The sequence below is a fragment of the Linepithema humile genome, chromosome 7 (genome assembly GCF_040581485.1).
Source record: "Linepithema humile isolate Giens D197 chromosome 7, Lhum_UNIL_v1.0, whole genome shotgun sequence".
Lineage (NCBI taxonomy): Eukaryota > Metazoa > Arthropoda > Insecta > Hymenoptera > Formicidae > Linepithema > Linepithema humile.
In genome coordinates, this window is record NC_090134.1 from 10139180 (window position 1) to 10159947 (window position 20768).

The 20768-nt window shown below is 35.6% G+C and overlaps 2 protein-coding genes across 8 annotated transcripts in view; one reads left to right on the top strand and one right to left on the bottom strand.

Moving 5' to 3' along the window:
* beta4GalNAcTA (beta1,4-N-acetylgalactosaminyltransferase A) overlaps positions 1-8172 on the top strand; it is a 101570-nt gene extending 93398 nt beyond the window's left edge. For all 3 annotated transcript variants that reach the window (XM_012363569.2, XM_067359117.1, XM_012363568.2), the window contains 3 exons: positions 654-837; positions 1167-1385; positions 1471-8172. In XM_012363569.2, the coding sequence (XP_012218992.1) occupies positions 654-837; positions 1167-1385; positions 1471-1609 (542 nt within the window). In that variant the 3' untranslated portion in view covers positions 1610-8172. The remainder of the gene's footprint in view (positions 1-653; positions 838-1166; positions 1386-1470) is intronic.
* A 2209-nt stretch (positions 8173-10381) lies between these two features.
* The window catches only part of LOC105670182 (low density lipoprotein receptor adapter protein 1-like), a 69380-nt gene continuing 58993 nt past the window's right edge, over positions 10382-20768 (bottom strand). For 3 of the 5 annotated variants that reach the window (XM_012363558.2, XM_012363560.2, XM_012363559.2), the window contains 4 exons: positions 15515-15627; positions 13010-13251; positions 11910-12064; positions 10382-11210 (listed from right to left, as the gene is read on the bottom strand). In XM_012363558.2, coding sequence (XP_012218981.1) covers positions 11010-11210; positions 11910-12064; positions 13010-13251; positions 15515-15627 — 711 coding nt within the window. In that variant the 3' untranslated portion in view covers positions 10382-11009. Of the gene's footprint in view, positions 11236-11259; positions 11780-11909; positions 12065-13009; positions 13252-15514; positions 15628-20768 lie in introns of those variants that run through there. The other 2 variants (XM_067359133.1, XM_067359132.1) reach the window with 2 other exon arrangements.

Sequence of the window (20768 nt, forward strand, 5' to 3'; positions counted from 1 at the left end):
CTTCCTCATCCTTTCCTGAGGGGGATCGGGACGGCCTTTGAGAACAAGTCTGTTATAACAACTTTGCTAAGAGAACGAAAACACGCTGAAAAGCGGATTATTTGCTGCAGCCACGAGCCGAGAGCGCGAAGCAACTTTGATATCGTGTAGTAGGTCGAACTAATCAGCGTTCATAAATTAAGAGACGACGCGTTAAAGTTTCATGCTGCATCGCTGTGCTAAATGCTTTGAAACTTTATTAACAATGAAGTATTTCAAAGATTCAACGCATTTTCATCCGGCTGCTCGACTTCCTGCTTTTTGATTAACTGACTTATTCAAGAGAAAGAAGGGGGGAGGAGATTAATGACTCGCAAGATTTTGCGTATTGAGCTAATTCACCGAAAAATTTTTCATAAAATGTTCTATTCGATCAAAACTTTTTTTTTATTCAAATAATATTCAAATAATATTCAAATAATATTTATCGAAATAAAATTGTTATTTTGTGTATTATTTTTCTGGCCAAAAAAAGGTTGGGCAAATATGTTGAATATTATTCTATTTACTTTTTTTAATTTCAATATTTGTTTTTACAAGACGTATATTGAATCATATTGAATCTCCCTGTTATAATTCTGCCGCGGTATTTAATGACAGCATTTTCTTCTTAGGCACCGGAGCCTTCAATCGAGCGATGCTCATGAACGTTGGCTATGTGGAGGCTTTGAGAGAAAGAATGTTCGATTGCTTCATCTTCCACGATGTCGACCTACTTCCGGAGGACGATAGGAATCTGTACACCTGTCCCGAGCAGCCCAGACACATGTCGGTCGCAGTGGACAAATTCAAATACAGGTAAGAATGCGATATCTTCTTGCGCACGGAATTAATTGATAAAAATATAAACATTAATAACTATAAATTTTAATTTTTATACAAATACGAGGGTGAGTCAAAAGTTTCCAAATCGTTAACCTAGAAAATATATTCATTAAAAGATTATACTTGTAGATTATTTTCCTACAATCTGCATGTTGACAGCTAGATTCTGCGTGAAAAGAACTGTTGAAACGTTTTGACTCACCCTCGTACTTGAATCTATTATCATTCTCATAATATTTCGCACGAGGTAAATATATTTATCCTTCTCTTTTCCGTTCCGTAATATTCTTCTCTCTTCGCAGATTACCTTACGCCGATCTGTTCGGCGGCGTGTCCGCGATGTCGCGCGAACACTTCCAGCTGGTGAACGGCTTCAGCAACGTCTTCTGGGGCTGGGGCGGTGAGGACGACGACATGGCGAACCGTATCAAGGCGCACGGCCTGCATATCTCGCGCTATCCGGCGAATGTCGCGCGCTACAAGATGCTCACGCACAAAAAGGAAAAAGCCAATCCGAAGAGGTCAGCTATTTCTTTTTTTTTTATAGAATGATCGACTCCTCGTGACGCCGGCTGTAATAATAAATAATGCAATCTTTGACGGCAGGTACGAGTTCTTGAAGACAGGCAAGAAAAGATTCTCTACCGACGGACTGGCCAACCTGCAGTACGAGCTGAGCGACAAGCGGAAGCCGAAGTTGTACACATGGCTCCTGGTGAAACTAACGCCGCCGCAGCCCAGCTGATGGCTACCTTGGCTCGGTTGAAGGCTCCTGCGCGCCAAAGTTTGCCTCTAGCGAAGTCGACGCGGCGCGACCGTTCGCGCCGTGATAGCCACGTCCCTGGAGCTCACTTCTCATCGAAGGAACAAAACTAAGAAATGAAGAATTGTTTACGTGACATTCGCTTGCGGCAAACGTCCCGCGAAATCACTCCCGAGAAACGCTGGGGGTCTCGGTTCATCGACGAGGAGACGAAGTTCCGAACACGCGCCGGCCGTTTTTATCCCTAACTGATCTAGCTGTGGCCACCCGATGATTAATTATATATACTGGTATATATATTAGATATTAATACTATTAATATTATTAATATCTAATAATTGTATATAATATGAATGTGTTATATAATCATATATGCAGTATATATTATGTCATACACGGTGGCTCCTTTATAGCAAAGCGTTTGAATGAATAACGAGAAACGCTCCGTGCGATTTCGTAATCTTCGATTAAAGATTAATACTGATGCGATCTCTCTGCATCCGGGATCTCCAACTGGTCCTGCGCCATTCTTCTTTCATCGACGTTTGGCAGAAATTGATTGCTCTCGTTATCTTTTCCCCACGATATGAGAAAAGGTTGATCAAGCTAGAGGAATTCAGTTCAAGTGTATCATTTGCATATTACATTATTTGAGAGAGGCCCTAAAATAAAAAATTCTTGGCAGTTTGCCGCACAGATAGGCGCGCAGGATCAATGCTGAAGCTGGAGCGCCGCGTCAGTATTAGTTAGGGAGAGAAAAGATGCTTCCACGTGGGAGTTATTGAGTATCTCGCCGCTGCGTGAGGGTCTCGCCCTCAGTTTGTTCCTCCTCTTCCTTCTAGGGAGAGGGGACGTTGTTACGTGATATATTTTTATTCCTCATATTTTTTTATTGCGACGGTAGGCTAGAGAGCGAATAGAGAAATAGCATATGAGCTGATGTGCCAAAGGAGAGAGTGTTTGTTGTGTACGCGTGTTGTGTGCGAAAGAAAGTATGCGCGTGAGAGTGAAAGAGAGAGAGAGAGAGAGAGGAAAGCCGAGAGAACAAGGAAGTCCAAGTATCCTTCTTAGATGCGAACTATAATATACGCAAAGCAATCTGCCATCGCTCGGAGGAATCTTGAAGAGCTTCCGCTTTTACGGCTTATACGTCCTGTCCGCCAATAAACGATCGCCATGCACAGTAAAGCGATTGATTTCTCGATCAGCGCAAGTGACTGTGTGAAATGAAGAAGTGGTACTTAATTGTTTGATGATGAACGAGTGTCGAGCATGCATATGCGTTTGCGTTCGATCACATATATTTAGGCATGAAAAAGAAAAGGAAAATATAGAATAAAGACAAGGATCCTTACGTCATACGTTTGAAACATACGGAGCACAGATCCTTTCATCGATTAATTTTTGTTTTTCAAAAATTTTAATTTATTTAAAGACGCAAAACAAATAAAAAGAAACGAAAGATTTTCTTCAAAACAATATTGCACTTGAAAACAATTTATTAAAAACTTTTGACAAAGTAATTAATAAGAATTTAATTAATTTTAATTAGCGGTAACTAATGCTCTTGTAATTTACATTTAAAGTTACACTCGAATCAGATAACTATATTTAGGGATAACATGAAAATACTGAATAAGATTTAAAGGTGCTTAAAAGGTCTACCTAGATATACGCGATCGACAAGATTTGCACGCGAAAAACGACAGCAAGCGTAGTCAAGACTTAGCATACACTAACATATCATGTCTTGTCATAGAGCGTAGTGATGCACGTGTGAAATTTCACCGTGTCGTGGACGAGCATACTTAAGAAGCGTTAGACGCGAGAGCACAGGCTGTGAATAATGCATCTTTTTGCGGCTGAAGGAAGACGAGGAGGAGTAAAAAGGAACAAGCTCGTGGCGACGAGCAACACAATTAATATCCTATTTCTTTCGCATCGCGCAACCAATAGCCGATCGATACTCGTCCTCGGCCATTCCAGAGCTCTCTGAAAGCCCACCGAACACATTTTCGAATTTTTTTCGAGCTTATCAATTTGCATCTTATATTTTTGACATTTTTCATCGAAAGCCGATATCAATTTTTCGGCGGAACACAAAATGTAAAATAGCATGTCACTGATAACGAAGCGTTTAATAATTCAGTCGATTCTCTGCAAAGGGTTCTTCTGGAAAAGATAAAAAAAGGTTTATTAAATTCTTATTTGCTTGCGTTTGTTTATTTATTTGAGCTAATGTGACTTAAAAAATTCGATAAGTTTGTTTTTCAATTAATTTATTATATATTATTCGTTGTTACTTGCGAGCAAGAGAATCACAAGTGCGAAATGATAAGCTTCAAATTGTTTGGTTGGGGATTCAGCTGATATTCGCGTTGTACAAGGTAGCATGTGCATGAAAATTCCGACGGACAAGTGTGCGAAATACACGGGAAATGTACAAGGTGCATTTAGTGCGTTCCTTTTATCGCCGTTCCTGTGATTAAACATTCCGAAATCGTCGCCTGATCTAAATATAGATAACCAATTCGTAACCAATACGTTCCGTTGTTATTCTTGTGTAGTTTGATTTATCTTTCTCAGACCTAAAAATTAAATTGCCTAAGTGATTACTAATTTCGTGTAATAAAAATTTGTTAAGAGAAACCACTCTAAAATATAAAAATTATACTCTAAAAAAAGAGAAAAGTTTGGTTAAACTTTAAACATTAATTTTTATTAGAATTAATGTTCGAATTTTCACTAAACATGATAAATAGAAAGATAAATTCGTATATGTAACATTTGTCATGTATAGTTAAGTATGATTATTTAATTCTGAAATTTATTTATTTATTTAATGTGTTCTTGTAAAATTAAATTGACGAACTTTTCAAAATTGCTTGCTAAATATAAAAAGTCTGAGAAGGATGATCTGTAATATAAGTAAGCTTTGAAACTGATAACCGAGATAGATAGTTTTGTTGACGATTTCATATAAAAGTTGTCTTGAATATATCAAATATTCTTTATTACGCGGTCACTAATTTGCTACAGATGAACGGAAGTGAAAGACAAGGGGAGCGAACATGCAAAGAAAACACAGTTCGGAATAATATTTCAATGTAGCTTAAGAAAAAACGTTGTATCATATATTACTACCGTTATAATTGGAATTACGTAAAGTAATTTAGGATAGGAATGGAAGAAAACATACAGCGTGTGCTGCAACAGGAGTATAAGCCACAATTCACAGAAACGTTAAATTGCATTAACAGTGACAGAGATCAAATATAAAGTATTGTTAATTATAATATAAAATTCCCTTTCCTTTATTCAGATTACAATTAATATCATATTTTTTTCCATTCATTATCTCAGAACATACTTAATTACATTAATAATTAATTTATTAAGTTGTCAAGTGTTGAATAGTTGTATAAAAGTCACGATACGATTGATTTTATTATTAGTTAAATTTTTGACCTATACTCCGTTTTCCGATCACGCTATACGCAGGGTGTGTCGCGTAAAGCGACGCGATATTGAAATGTAATATACTGCTTTGAAAAATATTCTGATTTTGAAATATCATGTAATCAAATTTTAAGCTTTCCTCTTATATTTTAAAGATATATATATATATAACCGGGTTAACTTACGCGGAACACTCTGTGTGTTATAAATTTGCCAAGCGAATTTGGTGCGCTCAATTGCCGCATGAGAATCTCGCACGGATAAAATCGTCCTATTCCTTACATTGTCGCAATTTCCAAGGCTTACATTGAGGAAATAAGACTTTTTATACGCATCACTGTACATCGTGCACACGAATTTTTGCGCACATTACGAAATGTAATTTAGGAATATGTAATTTATCGCGAGAGGAATTATTTCACGATGACGCGATCGCGGAAGTGTCGTGATCGCGGAACATAGTTTTACATCGATTACTATATCCCTTTGTTACGCTAATAATAAGTTTGCGATTCGTTTCAAGCGTGGAATACAATTATTTTTTTACACTCGTCGCGAGGTGCGGTTTCTCGTGCGGCACGTGCGATTGTTAAACACCAACCTCGACGAGATAGTGATTAAGCGTAAGAGTATCGCGTATAAGTAATTGCTAAGTATTTATATGAGAAAGTAAGTAATGGTGCGTGCGGAGGAGACGTCAAGGCGCCTAGGCGCATTGTAATACGGGATGTAATATATTATACATATAATACGCGCGATGACATCGCTAACTAGAAGCGTCAGGGAATTTTCGAAAAGCGGACACGAGGATTTTTCATACTGCTAAACGACAGATTGGACTGGTAACGCAAGATGTGATAATATTCTGCGAGTATTCTGAGAAAGTAATGTGAACTGCATTAATTAGGAATTTCGTAAACATGTTTGTATGATATAACTAGCGGAAGGTAAATTGGATTTATTTAAATCTTTGTATTGATTAAACTCTCGAAAGAATATTCTGAGAGCATACTTCTTGAAATATGTTAAGAATCGTTTATATTGTAAGGCAGGCCTGGCCAAAAGCTTGCTCGCAAGTAGCCTTCAGAGATTTGCGGACTGTGTAGACAATTTTGTGGCCCTGCTCGTAAAGTCTGGTGTTTTGTATCGATTTCGGGAACTATTGCGCGTTAAACGAGTTTCCTTAACGGGATTTGAGTCGGGTAATCGTTTGACCAATGTATCTGAATCCGGCTCTTTATTCACCTTACTTTTCGAATTATCATTTGTGACTTTACTTGCTCCTTTCTTCATAGACGTCGGTATTTTAGATCAATTTTGGGAACTATTGCGCGTTAAACAATTTGTTAAACAATGATCCTTGTTTGTATAAATATTTTGACAAGTCGATTTCTGCAAGAATTCCTTTTCAAGTGCAGATTTTTTCCTAGCACTGCTGTCTAAAATGCTATCTCCTGCCAGTACATCTAGAAAAACATTCCAATCTTCCACTTTATTCACCTCTTTATTATCACCTCTTTATTATCACCTCTTTTTTTCCTAAAAATTCTTGGCTTTAATCTCATACTCAAATCTAGACTGTCCTCTATACTCTCATGTAGCTTTCTTTGCACATTTTTATTGTTTAAAGGACTATCAGAGTCAGTATCAGTATCAGTATTATTCAAAACATTTCCTCTAGTTTTTCTACGTGTTGGTCTCAGATTAATCGTTTTTGCTTTTGTTACAATAACTTTATTTTCGGATTTAGATATTGATGATGCTATAACATTATGATGTGCTTCGACTGTTACTAAAAATATATATATTATTTAATAAAATTAAATGTTAATATTAAAATTATTTTTATTTTATCTTAATATTAAATAATATATATATTTTTAGTAACAGTCGAAGCACATCGTAATGTTATAGCATCAACATCTAAATCCGAAAATAAAGTTATTGTAACCAAAGCAAAAACGATTAATCTGAGGCCAACACGTAGAAAAACTAGAAGAAATGTTTTGAATAATACTGATACTGATACTGACTCTGATAGTCCTTTAAACAATAAAAATGTGCAAAGAAAGCTACATGAGAGGACAGTCTAGATTTGAGTATAAGATTAAAGAATTTTTAGGAAAAAAAGAGGTGATAATAAAGAGATGAATAAAGTGGAAGATCGGAATGTTTTTCTAGATGTACTGGCAGGAAATAGCATTTTAGACAGCAGTGCTAGGAAAAAATCTGCACTTGAAAAGGAATTCTTGCAGAATTCAACTTGTCAAAATATTTATACAAACAAGGATCATTTAACAAATCGTTTAACGCGCAGTAGTTCCCGAAATCGATCTGAAATACCGACGTTTACGAGCCACGTCTACGTCTTAAAGCCAAGAATTTTTAGAAAAAAAAGGGGTGATAATAAAGAGGTAAGCCTTACATTGTAAAATTATTGTAGAGCAGGCCTGGCCAAAAGCTTGCTTGCAAGCAGCCTTCAGAGTCCGCTGGATGAGAACTCGGCCCCCACTATCTCGCCGTCCCCACTTATGTTTGCTCGCTATGTTTTGTTCTAAGCCTTAGAAGATAGCGAACAAACATAAATGGGGACGGCGAGATAGTGGGGGCCGAGTTCTCATCCAGCGGACTCTGAAGGCTGCTCGCGAGCAAGCTTTTGACCAGGCCTGTTGTAAGATTCTCTAAATTATATACTGCTAAGAATGCACATAAAATTTCTCAAAATATTTTCAGAGTACTGTCTATCTCAAGGAAGAGTTCTCGAAAACTGCTCATCTTGCGTTCACTAGTTTAATATTTTTCAAAAGAGATATTTGAAGTCTGTGAAAAAGGACTTGCTGCTTAAATGTAATCGTCTTCAATTCAATAAAAATCTATTAACAAGAAAAAATCGTAAAGAACTGTAAATTGGCCAAGAAACTGCTTAAAGCTCGAATAAAATAAATATGAAAGTAAGGAAAATTAGACAACATCCTCGTGTACGTAATATTTGCTTCTTCTCGATTTAACCAGAATCTGGGAGATTACGCCCCTTTTCAGAGATTACATTCGTGATGTATTGGAACAATAAATTTCTGTTAAATATACTTTTCTCTTTCTATCTTTTGTATAACACTTTATCATCTCATCCTTCTTCGAGGAATAAATCTGCTCCAATGACTTGATCTCTACTTTACGACAATGATTTCGATAAATCATCGATAAATTAAACAAATATGCCAACGTAATTCTTTTAAATAAGATTTTAAATGTAAAAAAAGTTACCAATATTAATAAGGTGAATCGATCATTCGTTTTTATCGCAAGGAAGAGAGTTTTTTTTTTCTTTAACACTATATGAAGATAAATCGTCATAAAATGTACGTTAGATATGTATATGTATATTTGATTTGTGCTGGCTTACGAACTACGAACATTTAGCGCAAAAATGTATATAACATTCCCGTGGCGATACAAGTGCGATCGTGTGTCGACTAATATACAGCTATATGAATTTCACTTTCGCGTATTTATTTATTTCGAGATGGTTATCAACGTATATTTGGATTGCAGTCGTTGAATTACAGCTGATACCATCGGTTCATACGTGATAAAATAACACAGTCGAAGATATTTTAACCCTTTTTTGATCATAAATGCTCTTTGCGCAGCAAAAATTGAGTATTCAATTATTACCTTTTAATTATAAGCATAAATAACATAACAAATCTGGAGGCTGTTTTACATTTTTCAGTGTTTTATGTTATAAAAATTTCTTAAGTAATGTTTTTTAATAGTTTACTTCTTAATCAGCGATATTTTATACAAATCTATAAAAATAAAACAATAAATTTTATGCAAGAATCTTAAATCAAAAATCAAAAAAGAGTTAATACGACTTATAATGATAAGATGAACATTTCGATTGTTTCATATCACCTCGTGATAAACTTCACGAATCTATGGAAACTCTTCATGAGAATAATTCTACATTAGAATCGATATAATTTGATCTGATAGTTTAAAAACGTTGTTTTTCGATGATATAACATTAATAGACAGTGAATTGTTACATGATATACTACACCTGATAAACCTTCTTCGAACACAGCCCTCTGTCGACTGTACGAGAGCAAATGTGAATTTTATTTCTGAAAATAACTGACAATCAATAATAATATATTACGCGAAACGAAGACTTAAACTGTCTGATAAGACGCCATCGCGATAATTGCGCACAGATACGATCTAAAACCAGAATACATTTAATATATTTAATATATTTACGATTTAACAAATAGATAAATTATAAATATTAATATAGTTAACGCTAAATCATATTAACACTCCACGATTATTAGTGGCACTATTATGCTCTACTTAGCTACTCGCACATATTTATTCGTAACGTATACATCAACACATTCATATTTAATATGTAATATTTGTATAGTTTTTAATTTAATATCAATTGCACCAACACTATCGATAACATCGTCATTGGTGCGGAAAAATCTATCCGACAAATTTTATTTCTTCGGAATGTAAAAAAGTTCCTTGTAAAATGAGCTAATCGCAAATCACGGCAATAACGCATTGAGAACAATGCTGTTTCTTCATGTTTAAGAGACTATGATTATGTACGTCGTTGGACAAGAACTTAACAAACTTTAACTGAGAAATAGTCCAGCTATTCAACCAAGGGCTCGACTATCAACAATTATGTAAAGCATCTTCTTTGTCCAGCACCACAATACGGAATCGATCTACGAAACCTTTTCTCTCTTTTTTTTTCGCATTTTCTTACGACAATGCGTTTTCAAGAAAAAATAATAAAAATATATTAACTCTGGAAAACATATTTTTACGTGTTCGAAAACTCGTTTCTTTGAATTCACTCAAAACTTAATTCAAAGCAATTATTAAAAACTGTTTTTAATTTACTTAGAAATTTGTTTAAAGCAATTTCTATTTGCACACTGCATTGCAGACGCGTGCAAAACGTTTTAAACATACGGGGTTGGAATGTGGCAGCGATATTTTCGGATCTAGAGAGGACTTTTCAGCACTGACACTCGAAATATCCTTATGAGATTATAAGATTATTATTATATTTACTCTTTCCTCTCTCGCCGATATTGTCTCTTATTGATACAATCGAATACCTTTAACTAACTAACTTTATATATAAGAAATAGACATTCAAAATCAAGATTTACAAGAATCATATTTTTTTTTTAATTGCAGTAACGTAAATTAATCAAATTTTTTATTTAAAATAAATTATTGATTAAAATTCTAGAAAAGTCTGATTTATTTGACAATAGAGTTACCTGGTCTTTTATTGCGATTTTCAATTCTCCGGTAAACCTTTAATTTAAAAAATGGAATATTGCTCTCTGAAAACGAAAAGTACGACTAATTTCAATCTTATTTCCAGAGCTAATATCACTGAAAACGATAAAAAGCGAGTGTCTTGACTCACATTGTCACTTAGCAATATTTGTGCGATATGTATGCGTAAAGTAATTGGCACAGGTATACACGTATTTATACAAAAATCCGTTAGAAATTGTTCCCACCCCGATTACCGCAATTTCTCTGCGCCGCGGGTTGGTCCTCCTTAAAACTACCGCCGTCCCTCTTTTTTTCTCGTTGATAAAAATCACTCGCAACCATCCCTTCAACGAGTTTGAAAACTCCGTCGAACGTGTACGATATTTCCATTAAGATTACATCACACAGAATGGATATCATTGTCTCTCTTCAGCGTTCGATAAAAATACGAGTAATCTGCGATCGGAAACTGTCAGGACCGCCCCGACGCGGACCGGTGGTCTTAGTGATTGGTCTTTTTGGGTTGGCCATTGTTCGAGAGGTGCTTCCAGAGACCCGTGATCAATGGCACGTCTCTGAAGCTATCAGCCGCCGGCTATCCTGTCTGCTACGAGCACATCAGATCGACCGACCTGGACTCGCCCCAGGCATTCTGCATCTTGAAGCCGGCCGTTGGCCGGGGTACCACATGGTGAGCCGGAGTGGACGCCGTCGACTGATGCCTGAGCGTGGTCATCGGAATACTATTGTTGATCGTCGTGCTCTTTTTCTGACTTTTCTTCATGTCCGAATCCTCTTCGAAACAGACCTGATAGAAATAGACAACTCTCACCCTACTCGGAAATTTTCATCTTGTTATTACTATTATTAACATTTTATTATTACTAAAAATTGCAAAAATAATCAGATTATTCATAAATAAGAATTCTTTTTTGCAGATTTAAAACTGTTTGTAGAATTAGTGATCTTTAGAAGCAGAACAAAAAGGAGTAGCAAATGATGGGTAAATATATAACATTTCCCCACTGAAATGATTAAAGAACACGTGCAAACAGAATTGCAAACATTCCGAATATCTCATATTTGATAAAATAGCCCGCGTCAAAAATATATATATTAAAATCCTGTGATCCAATTGAAAAACGACAGTAAAAATTCTGCCTTTTCCGCTTAGATTTTAGAAAAATAAGAAATACGTATTGAAAATTCTCCTCTCTAAAGTTCTCCAAGAATACGAACAAAGTTGGACACTTCAGATACATTAATTAAGCTGCAAAGGCTCCTTCCGCAAAGGAGCAAGGACCTCTTTTTACGTCTGTTGATGCGATGCAAATCAATTACGAATGGCGTATAGATCCAGCAATACGATATAGCACACTGTATAAGGTCATAGAAACGAGGAAGAGATCAAACGTAGTTATAGTATCGCTTCGCTAATCAGGCGGCTCGTAAAGGGCGCTGACGATAATAAAGCGTCAAAGAGACACTTTCGTACTTCATCACTCACCCATGAATTTCCTGCCGGTTTGGACTCGTTCGACAAGTCAATTAAGAGATTCTTCTGGCTGTCGTTGCGTCGCTGTTGACCGTTTTGCTTATTTTGCTCATTAACTTTACCGGTGGTGGTCTTTGTCTCACTCGCCTCTTTTTTCTCATTGTTATCTATAAAAAAATCGAAGATCGAATAATTAAATGACATCAAACGGGTGCAGCGAGAATTATAAAATGGTGATTATAAAATGGTAATACGAACGGAAAAGTGGATTTGTAAAATAATACGAGAATATAGCTATAAAATATCGCAAAGTGTGAACACACACGTTAAATGAATAATACGTTTTCTTTCAATTGTTCTATAATTTAAACATTATGTCATCGATGTCTCAAAATTTCAATTACAATTTTTTTTCTTATTAGTGCCGTCAAAATGGACAAGTGTCTGTCTATGGTACTGCACGATAGTGTGCGTACTGTCCCAATTTAACCGCACAATTTCCTGGTCTGCTCGTTCGGTGCCGGGAAGCACCTCGCAATATCCGCACTCTCAGTAGGTTAAGTGCAGAGTCCATATAGGCACTGCACTTCACGATCATCGCAGCGACCACCCTTTTATACCTCTCTCGTTCGAGATTAAAGCAAGCGGTAACTTTTCCAAAGTGCGGAAACGTGAGTCGGGAGCCCGCGTTGCTAATTACCTTCACTTATATAGCGACGAAGCGTGTTTAATTGTTTTCTCAAGCTCTAATCGCGTTGAAGCTTTTAACTTTTCCTAAATTGATAATTTACGTTTTACCTTCAAAGAGAGTTTAATTTCGTCGAAATTTCTATATGTATATATACGTATATATAATGATATCTTTTCTTAAATTTTAATTTTCGTAAATTTTCAATTCTACTAAAATTTGCTGCGTTAATTTTTAACATCTCATTAAGACCAGATTAACGGAAACTCTTCAACTATGTTAATTTCCTCTACGTTTCCTCCTTCGATTTCCTTTAATTTCCCTCTCAATTTTTTTTACCATTTTAATGGAAAGATAAAAACTTTTCTGACGTCTTAAGTTACTGCGGTGATCGCAAGCGCGCGGATACGAAAAGCTTTCTTACCGATTCTGTCGTCCGCTAAAGGAGGATTCTTATCCTGCGCGTGATGAATCCTGGGATCAGACTGCGACAACTGCCACGCCTGATAAGCCGTGTTAAAGGCTTGCGCCACAGTTAGTGTCACTGTTTGCGCCATTTTTCTCTTCGGGCAGAGAAACGCATGGCACTCCATCGTCTCGTTCAGATTTGTCGCGATGAATGCGAATACATGATCGTGCGTCGCATCCGCCGAGCAATACGAAATCCTGAACAAGCAGAACAAACGTGATTCAAATATTATTAATACAGGAATTCGCTCGATATTTGTAATTCATAGTGACACAAATTAATTTTTTTTAATTAAAAAATAGATTATTTTTTTGCTTCAAAAAAAAAATACATACAATATATATATAATAAGCCATCTTCATATACATAACGCCGTTTTGAACGATACCTAGACTTTTGCGCGACCCAACATCGCACGATGCGTATGCAAATCCACGCCCATCGCTCGCGGCGACAGTCTCTTTCGTTTACGTCGCACGGTACGTATTCGCTACCGTATAGCGGTTGAGAGTTTGCCGGAGGGCATTTAGGCGGATCCTAAGAGAAGCGAGAATAATGGGTATGCAAAGGATAGTGTGCGCGGAATATACCGCACTTATAAAAGAACGGATACAGTGATATAACTCGCGGTTTAGGCAGCCGCGGTGCTCGCGAAGGAATTCGCAGCTCTTTCATTCCTTATCTTAAATAAAGCGCGAGCTCGGCTTACTATAAAAATAACAATACGTTGCAATAAAACCATTTGATATGTCTCGTGCGATGTAATAATTATATAATATTTCATACAATGCGACTTTATTGTCTCGTTTATTACGTACGGCATTAACAATGCCTTTTCTCCTTCTCTTATCCTATTTTTTTTGATTGTTTTATTTCTTTTGTAATATCATGAAAATTTTAAGTTTTGCCACTGCAAGTGGCAGCCGATAATACCATCGACCCTAAAATAATACCCTTTAATGCTTTCAATCCCGTAGCTTAATTTTATTCAGCCGCGTGTCTTTGCACGCTGGTTAATTAACTCGTCGTTAACGGCACCGAGCGACGAGATTAAGGGAATTTATAACAGGCACGTCAACCCTCGCCGTTCGCCCAACCTTCGCCTTCTTTTTTTGCGCGCCCTATGAAATTTCTCGTTCGCCACTTCAGCGCACCTCCAGGTGTATTATGCGCCAGCGGAACAAAGCCCGGCGGCGAGCTTTTGCCGTGCCGTAACAATGGAAATCACCGTCCTCGTCCGGAATTTTGCGTCTAGGTTAACGAGTCCGCGAGATCATTATCGCAGGAGTGCAAGAAAAGTACGTTTCGTTCATTCATTCGCACCGCGCAGGAATTCGCCGAGAAGAGACTCTCTTCCGGAACGCGCCGTCACTCGACCGCACTTTTTTCGTTGCATTTAATTAATTTTCAGTGCATAACATGAATTGTACGTATTCCGCCGTAAGATTGATTCATGCAAATAATACTTATTATATTTATTCATAGACTTCCTTTATTACATGCACAAATGATATAGTATGCATTTAATTTGGCTTCGCTTCGAACATGAATTGAGTTTTTCTAGAAAGAATTGTTTATTTATAATACTTGGAATCATGTTCTAAATTTAAAAAATTTTTTTTATTGAAAAATGTTGTTTGAACTTTTAGTATTGCGAATCGAGACTAATAAAATCATTTTTGCCGACAGAATATTGTGCAGCGTTTCCGCCATTGATGAGATTGAAAATATCACGCAATCTGCAAATCGAACGACGGTCTAATAAGAGAGAAGCTGCACCAGTTAACGGAAATAACTGCACTAATTTCCTACAACGAGCATCAAAATCGTATTCGTCGCTCGCTATACCATCATCATCGTTGTCATTATATTGAATTTTCGATGTATTCTCAGTCGCACATATATAGAATGTAACCCACCGTACCAGCTTGGCAAAATATGCAGGAAACCACGGCGTGTTTCGCATTCGATTAAAATTTCAGTCGAACGGACTTGCGCATATTTCACGAAAAACAAATATTCATCGTTGCATTTTGCTCATCACGTCCATAATGTGTTTTGTCATATTGAGAAAAATATGTTGCACTTCGCTTTTCGTGGAAAAAGAATTGGAGAGGCCGACGCTCCAATTTTCACCGTGTAACGCAAAATTGTTTAGATTGCACTACGAATCTAATTTTGCGGGAATAAAGAAGAGTCGACTAAATTCGCCAGTAGATAACGGATACAATTTCTCAAATACACACAATAAAATCATTTAGTATTCGGATTTTTAATTATCTAAATATTAACTAAATATTAATGTTTAGCACTATTTTTCACACGCTGAGTACTTAAAATATTTTATTTGTAAACATAGTTCAATGCAACTTGTTACGAAATTTTTTAATTAACGCTAGGATTAAAAACTGCTGGCTTAACATTAATTAATCGTCAGTTAACTGAATCTAGTGCTCTCACCTGTATATCGAGACTTGAAGCTGATCTTCTTCGGTGGCCAAGTCTGTCATTCTAATCCCTCTCAAGCTCACAGCCAGAGACACTCTCTGCAGCTTTTTTCCGCTTGCTTTGGCCTATGTAACAAACGAAACAGACGGGATAAAGCGCGCCGATGCACCAGAGCTTTCGCACATTAACAGACAGCATTTCAGAGATAAGAGTTGTTTATCGGTTCTTTCATGAACTTCTGTAATATAATCTGATATAATACAAAGCAACAGAGAGACGTTCTGAAAATAGGATGACGTAATTCATGCTGACAACAAAGGGCCTTCGTAAGGGTTTAAATCACGACTGTCCGTCCGTTCTATTCGAATAGTAAATGGATAGAAGCGTTTCCATTCACGCTGGGCTCCTTTTCAAATGGCAATCAGCCTTATCATAATTTGGTATATTGTATTATGGGACAGATGCATGCCTTATCGCGAGCTTAACTACGAGCTTAACTGCGAGCCAGACAATACTAGGTAACAGAGATGAAACAGACAATGCGCATACAAATACGCTCGAGTGTACACGGGTGAAAATCCCCGGAAAATCCCCGAGAAAACGTGACAACGCAATGAACCGCAATAATTTTAAATCGGAAACCTGTCAAGTGTGAATAGACAACCGTTCAGACATGCGGTGTCACTCCGCATATACAAATCATGGTTTTGCCATTTAATAAACAATATCTGAGGTGTCCATCTTCTTTATATTGAAAAAATATATATAAAACTAATAATATATATAAAATAATAAATATATATAAAACTGCCGAGAATGATAAAATACGAAAGACTATTGCACGTTCTGGTTTCTAATTATATAGATATTAAAAAATCCTCAAATTTTCAATTAATTACGTTTATAATTTCTTGTATTTCAGAAACGAAAGAACAGATAAATAGGCAAACTTGGGTCTCGTTCGAAAAGTCTTGAAAAGACTCTTGATTGATAGTATTCATAATTCTTCCGCTACCACGCTTTTATTTTTTATTATCTTTTACATCATTATAATTTCTAAATTATACACCAAAAAATTGTATTCTTATCTTAAGAATATTTCACTTATATTTATAGTATCTTGCTCTAAAATAAGCGCCAAGAAGTCCTTTTAATTTAAGAGTAAAATCCTCTAAAAAATAGCAGATATTCTTAACGTATGTATTCTTAAAAATATTCTTAAGAATACGTACTAAACGGGACATTTTCTCATTATTATATTATTTTATAATATAAAATAAAGATTAAATATTATATTTCTATTTTATTTTTATTTTATATTTTTTGAGAAAATACATTATACAATACAATACAATGTATATACAATAATTAAGTTAAAGGTTAGATGGATAGCTAAACTAGATATTTATAGGCAAAGATGATAGAAAGATTAAACTAATTATTACAAATAAATTTTAACGAGAACATTTGGAAAAAGAAAGAAGCTTTGTGTTTTCTGAAATCGGAAACTACAATATTAAGAGATCGTTGCACACAAATATTTCAAATACTTCCCGGACAGCACAGCATATCCAAAAGACGTGCAGAGAATATCCCGAAGACGGTTTTGGAACGACAGAACATCCTCTGGATATCCTTTGGATGTATTTTGGACATGTGTGCTGTCTGTGTTACTTTCAAATACCTTCATTAAATCGATCAGATTTTCTTCTTCAAGTCACTTAGCTACTTCTTTGTCCATTATTAACAAAAAATACACCGAATTAAACGCACAGAATTAAACGCACTGACATGAACGTGAGACGTGACGTGAACAATAGACACGCATCGTACGTTGCGCATGATTGCGCATGCGGAAATGTTAAGAATATATTTCAATTTAAAGAGATATTTTAAAAAACATCACGTTAAGAAGAAAATATCCTTATTCGTTAAAAATATCTATTAAGAGTGCTTATTAAGTATATATTTCAAGAATACAATTTTTTCGGTGTACTTATATTATTACTATACTGAATTATACAATGATTTTTGTATCAAGACTTAATCTTTAATCGATCAATTTTCCACGTTAAAACGGTACCGAATTAGCGAATAGCGGATTTATATTGACTTCCTTTACTGCTCCGGCAATAATTTCGCCGTTTACAGAAGCGCCTAGAGGAAAACCCAAGAGTAAATTCGAGGCGTAAACCCAAGTAAACGGTACGTGAACTCGATTACCTTTTTCGGAAATCAAATATCTCGTGATAAACCGTGAGCTTTCGCGTTGCTTCATTGCAATTCAATTACGGAGCTTCACGCGGATTAAGCGGTCCATTTAACGATTTAACCCGTGCACAGAGATTTCCGCCGCCATAGTCGCGAACGTCGCTCGAAATGTTCCCTAATCCGGCGATTCTCAAGCAGACTCTGCATCCTTTTGTCGTAGATACGGGAAGGACACACAGGCTTCTTTAATCCTTAGCGAGCTAATTAGATGAATCTTACGATAATACAGATTGCTCCTGGTAATATCATTATAAAAGTTCAGTGTTAGAGGTTGAGAAAAAGTAATATTATAAATAAAATTTTAAAATTATCTTGATGTAAATTGAATTTTCTTTCACGCTTGCAGAATAGAAAGAATTAAGGGCACAGAAGAAATATTACAAGCAAAAAGTAAAAGTTTAACAAAAATGACAATCGCAACTTGGAATTAACATTGCCACCTAACGCGAAAAACTCAAAATTGGTTTTTTGTAATCTACATTTATACAATAAATAATATTGTTAGAATCATTAATACGAGGAAAGCTTATTGAAGTGCACAAAGACGAGTTTTATATTAAACTTCATACTTACAATTTAACAATGATATCAATAAATTGATATTTCTGAAACTACACAAGACAGTCGAACTTTTAATTAAATGCTTCACTTTCTTTTGTTCAAACAACAATTGGTGGAGTTAAGCGAAGCGATTGATATCCACGTTTTCCCCGAGGAAAAGCCATGAAAATATAATCGCGCATACGAAGTTTCACGGCAGATTAACGAGTCTTTTTGGAGAAGTTTTACGACGATAATAAAACTCGAAACCCATTCAGGCCCTCTCTTTGTTCATTTTTTAATTTCCACGTTTAATCCTCAATGACGAGTATAACAGTTCGCGTTTGCTCAACCGTGTTTTCGAAAGCTATTTGTTGCGAGAGAAATCGCATATTCGCGCGCATTTCTCGTTTTTCAATAATTTAAATATCCGAGCGCTTATTTTCTTGCTTTGAAAAGAAACTCAAGAGTCGAAATTAAAATTTTTTAAAAGAGCTCCGGACTTCTTTTATAGCTTCCTTCATTTATAATCTTATTAGGTCTGTGTATATATGTACAAGAGAAATATATATTTATCTTTGAAAGCAGCAACTTATGTTTATTAGTAGTGACTTACGTCTATATAATAATTTATGTAATAATTTAGGGCGCTTTCAGCAGCTTCTTACTTGAAAACACGAAATAACATTATCAGCGAGAACTTGCGGGCAGACGTTACATGACGGAAACTATACGGAGTTGCTTTTATAGCCGCGACAAGGTAAGATGATGCTATTAGATGCGCGAACAACATTACCTCCGACTTTGTGATAAAAACACATTTATTGCTGGCTTAAAGTAAATTACTTCGAAACGTATAACAACGAAGATGAAAGTAATTCTTTCTTTCTACGCGTAACACGTCAAAAATCATTGGAAAGATAATTAATGATGATAATAAAAGATATCTAAAGAAAATTACAAAATAAGAGATATAATTTTTATAGTTAATTATGTAATTAATTTGTCTAACAAGAAAAATGTGTTCTCCACCAAATGACTTAAAGTAATAGAGTTTATTGTTTCTACGTGACAAAAGACGCTGTAGAGATAAGTTTTGTTCGCAATCTAAGAAATGAATGCGACATTGCTAAGAGGAATTAACAATAATGGACGCAATTACACAGATAGAAAAGACGGCGAAGCAGGATCAATTGGAGATGGCGAGCCCGGCGGAGCAATTAGCGCAAGAGACAAGACGCAATGCAGGCTTTGATCGGGAAGTCTCCGACGCGGAATACGATTGTGCGCGTCGAGGAAACTTTTGAATCGACCCAAATCAAGATAATACGCCGTTCGGCGTTCGCAAAAACGTGCAGCCGGTTTGTTCCAGTGTGTTGCGAACGCGATGTAGCAAAACCACTCGAACAAAAGCAGCTTAGCGCAACATGGATATTCAAACCGAGCGATTTTGTAAGACTTTTTTTGCCCCGATGTTTCCCATTGTCCCGACTTGCAATTTTGCGTTCACAGTTGGGTTGCGTTTTTCAAATTATTTTTGTATATTAATTTTTATATTATTATTTTCGAATTGTTCCCATACAGAGAAAATTAAAAAAGAAAGCTTTTGTCCCGTTTATTTTACAACATATTGAAAAAATGCTGAAATAGTTATTTTTGCAACTGAAAGAATGAAATAGCGCGATTGAATTTGTACATTTATGCAGTTGTACATTTCTCTCAAAAACAAAATTGACCTGTTTCTATTTATATTTTTATTGCACAAATCAATCGATTATTAAAAAATAGAATAAAAAGTTTTTCTTCTTCAATCCTGTATATAAACTCTTTATAAATTAAATTTGTTGTGCAAGAATATATTATGAAAATGAGATATAAGTTACGCTCATTTCAAAAATCATAATTATTATAAAAATAATGTGTAAATCACTATTGTTCTAAAAAATCACAAAATACTGCAAAATTTATAGATTATTTATTACAAACGTAATAAGTGTATCGTGAAAACAGCATTTTATATTTATTGTGAAATGAGCAAAACTAGTGTATTTCCATCGTTCATGTGCGTTTCATGTTGACTAAACCGCTAGTAAATGCGCCGGAAATTACCGAAATACATACATTACCGCTTTCTACAATTCCACCCGTAATCTCGCGGTATGAGACGTAATCACATCGAAATTGAAATTATATGAGGCGCACGAAGTTTCATCATTAATTAATTATGCTCTTCGAATCGCGCGCGCGCGCACTGTAAAATCGTATAAATTCATTTCCTCGTTGATAACGACGCTATTCAGCAAGGATTTCGTTATTAAACTAAACTAATAGAACTTTGCTTCTCACTAGTAAATGTAAAATCGATTTTTTTTAATTAACTTACAGAAACTTTTATACACTTTTTATTGTAGAATTTTCATTTTTATAAATTTCATCGGCATGACTTTGTTAAATA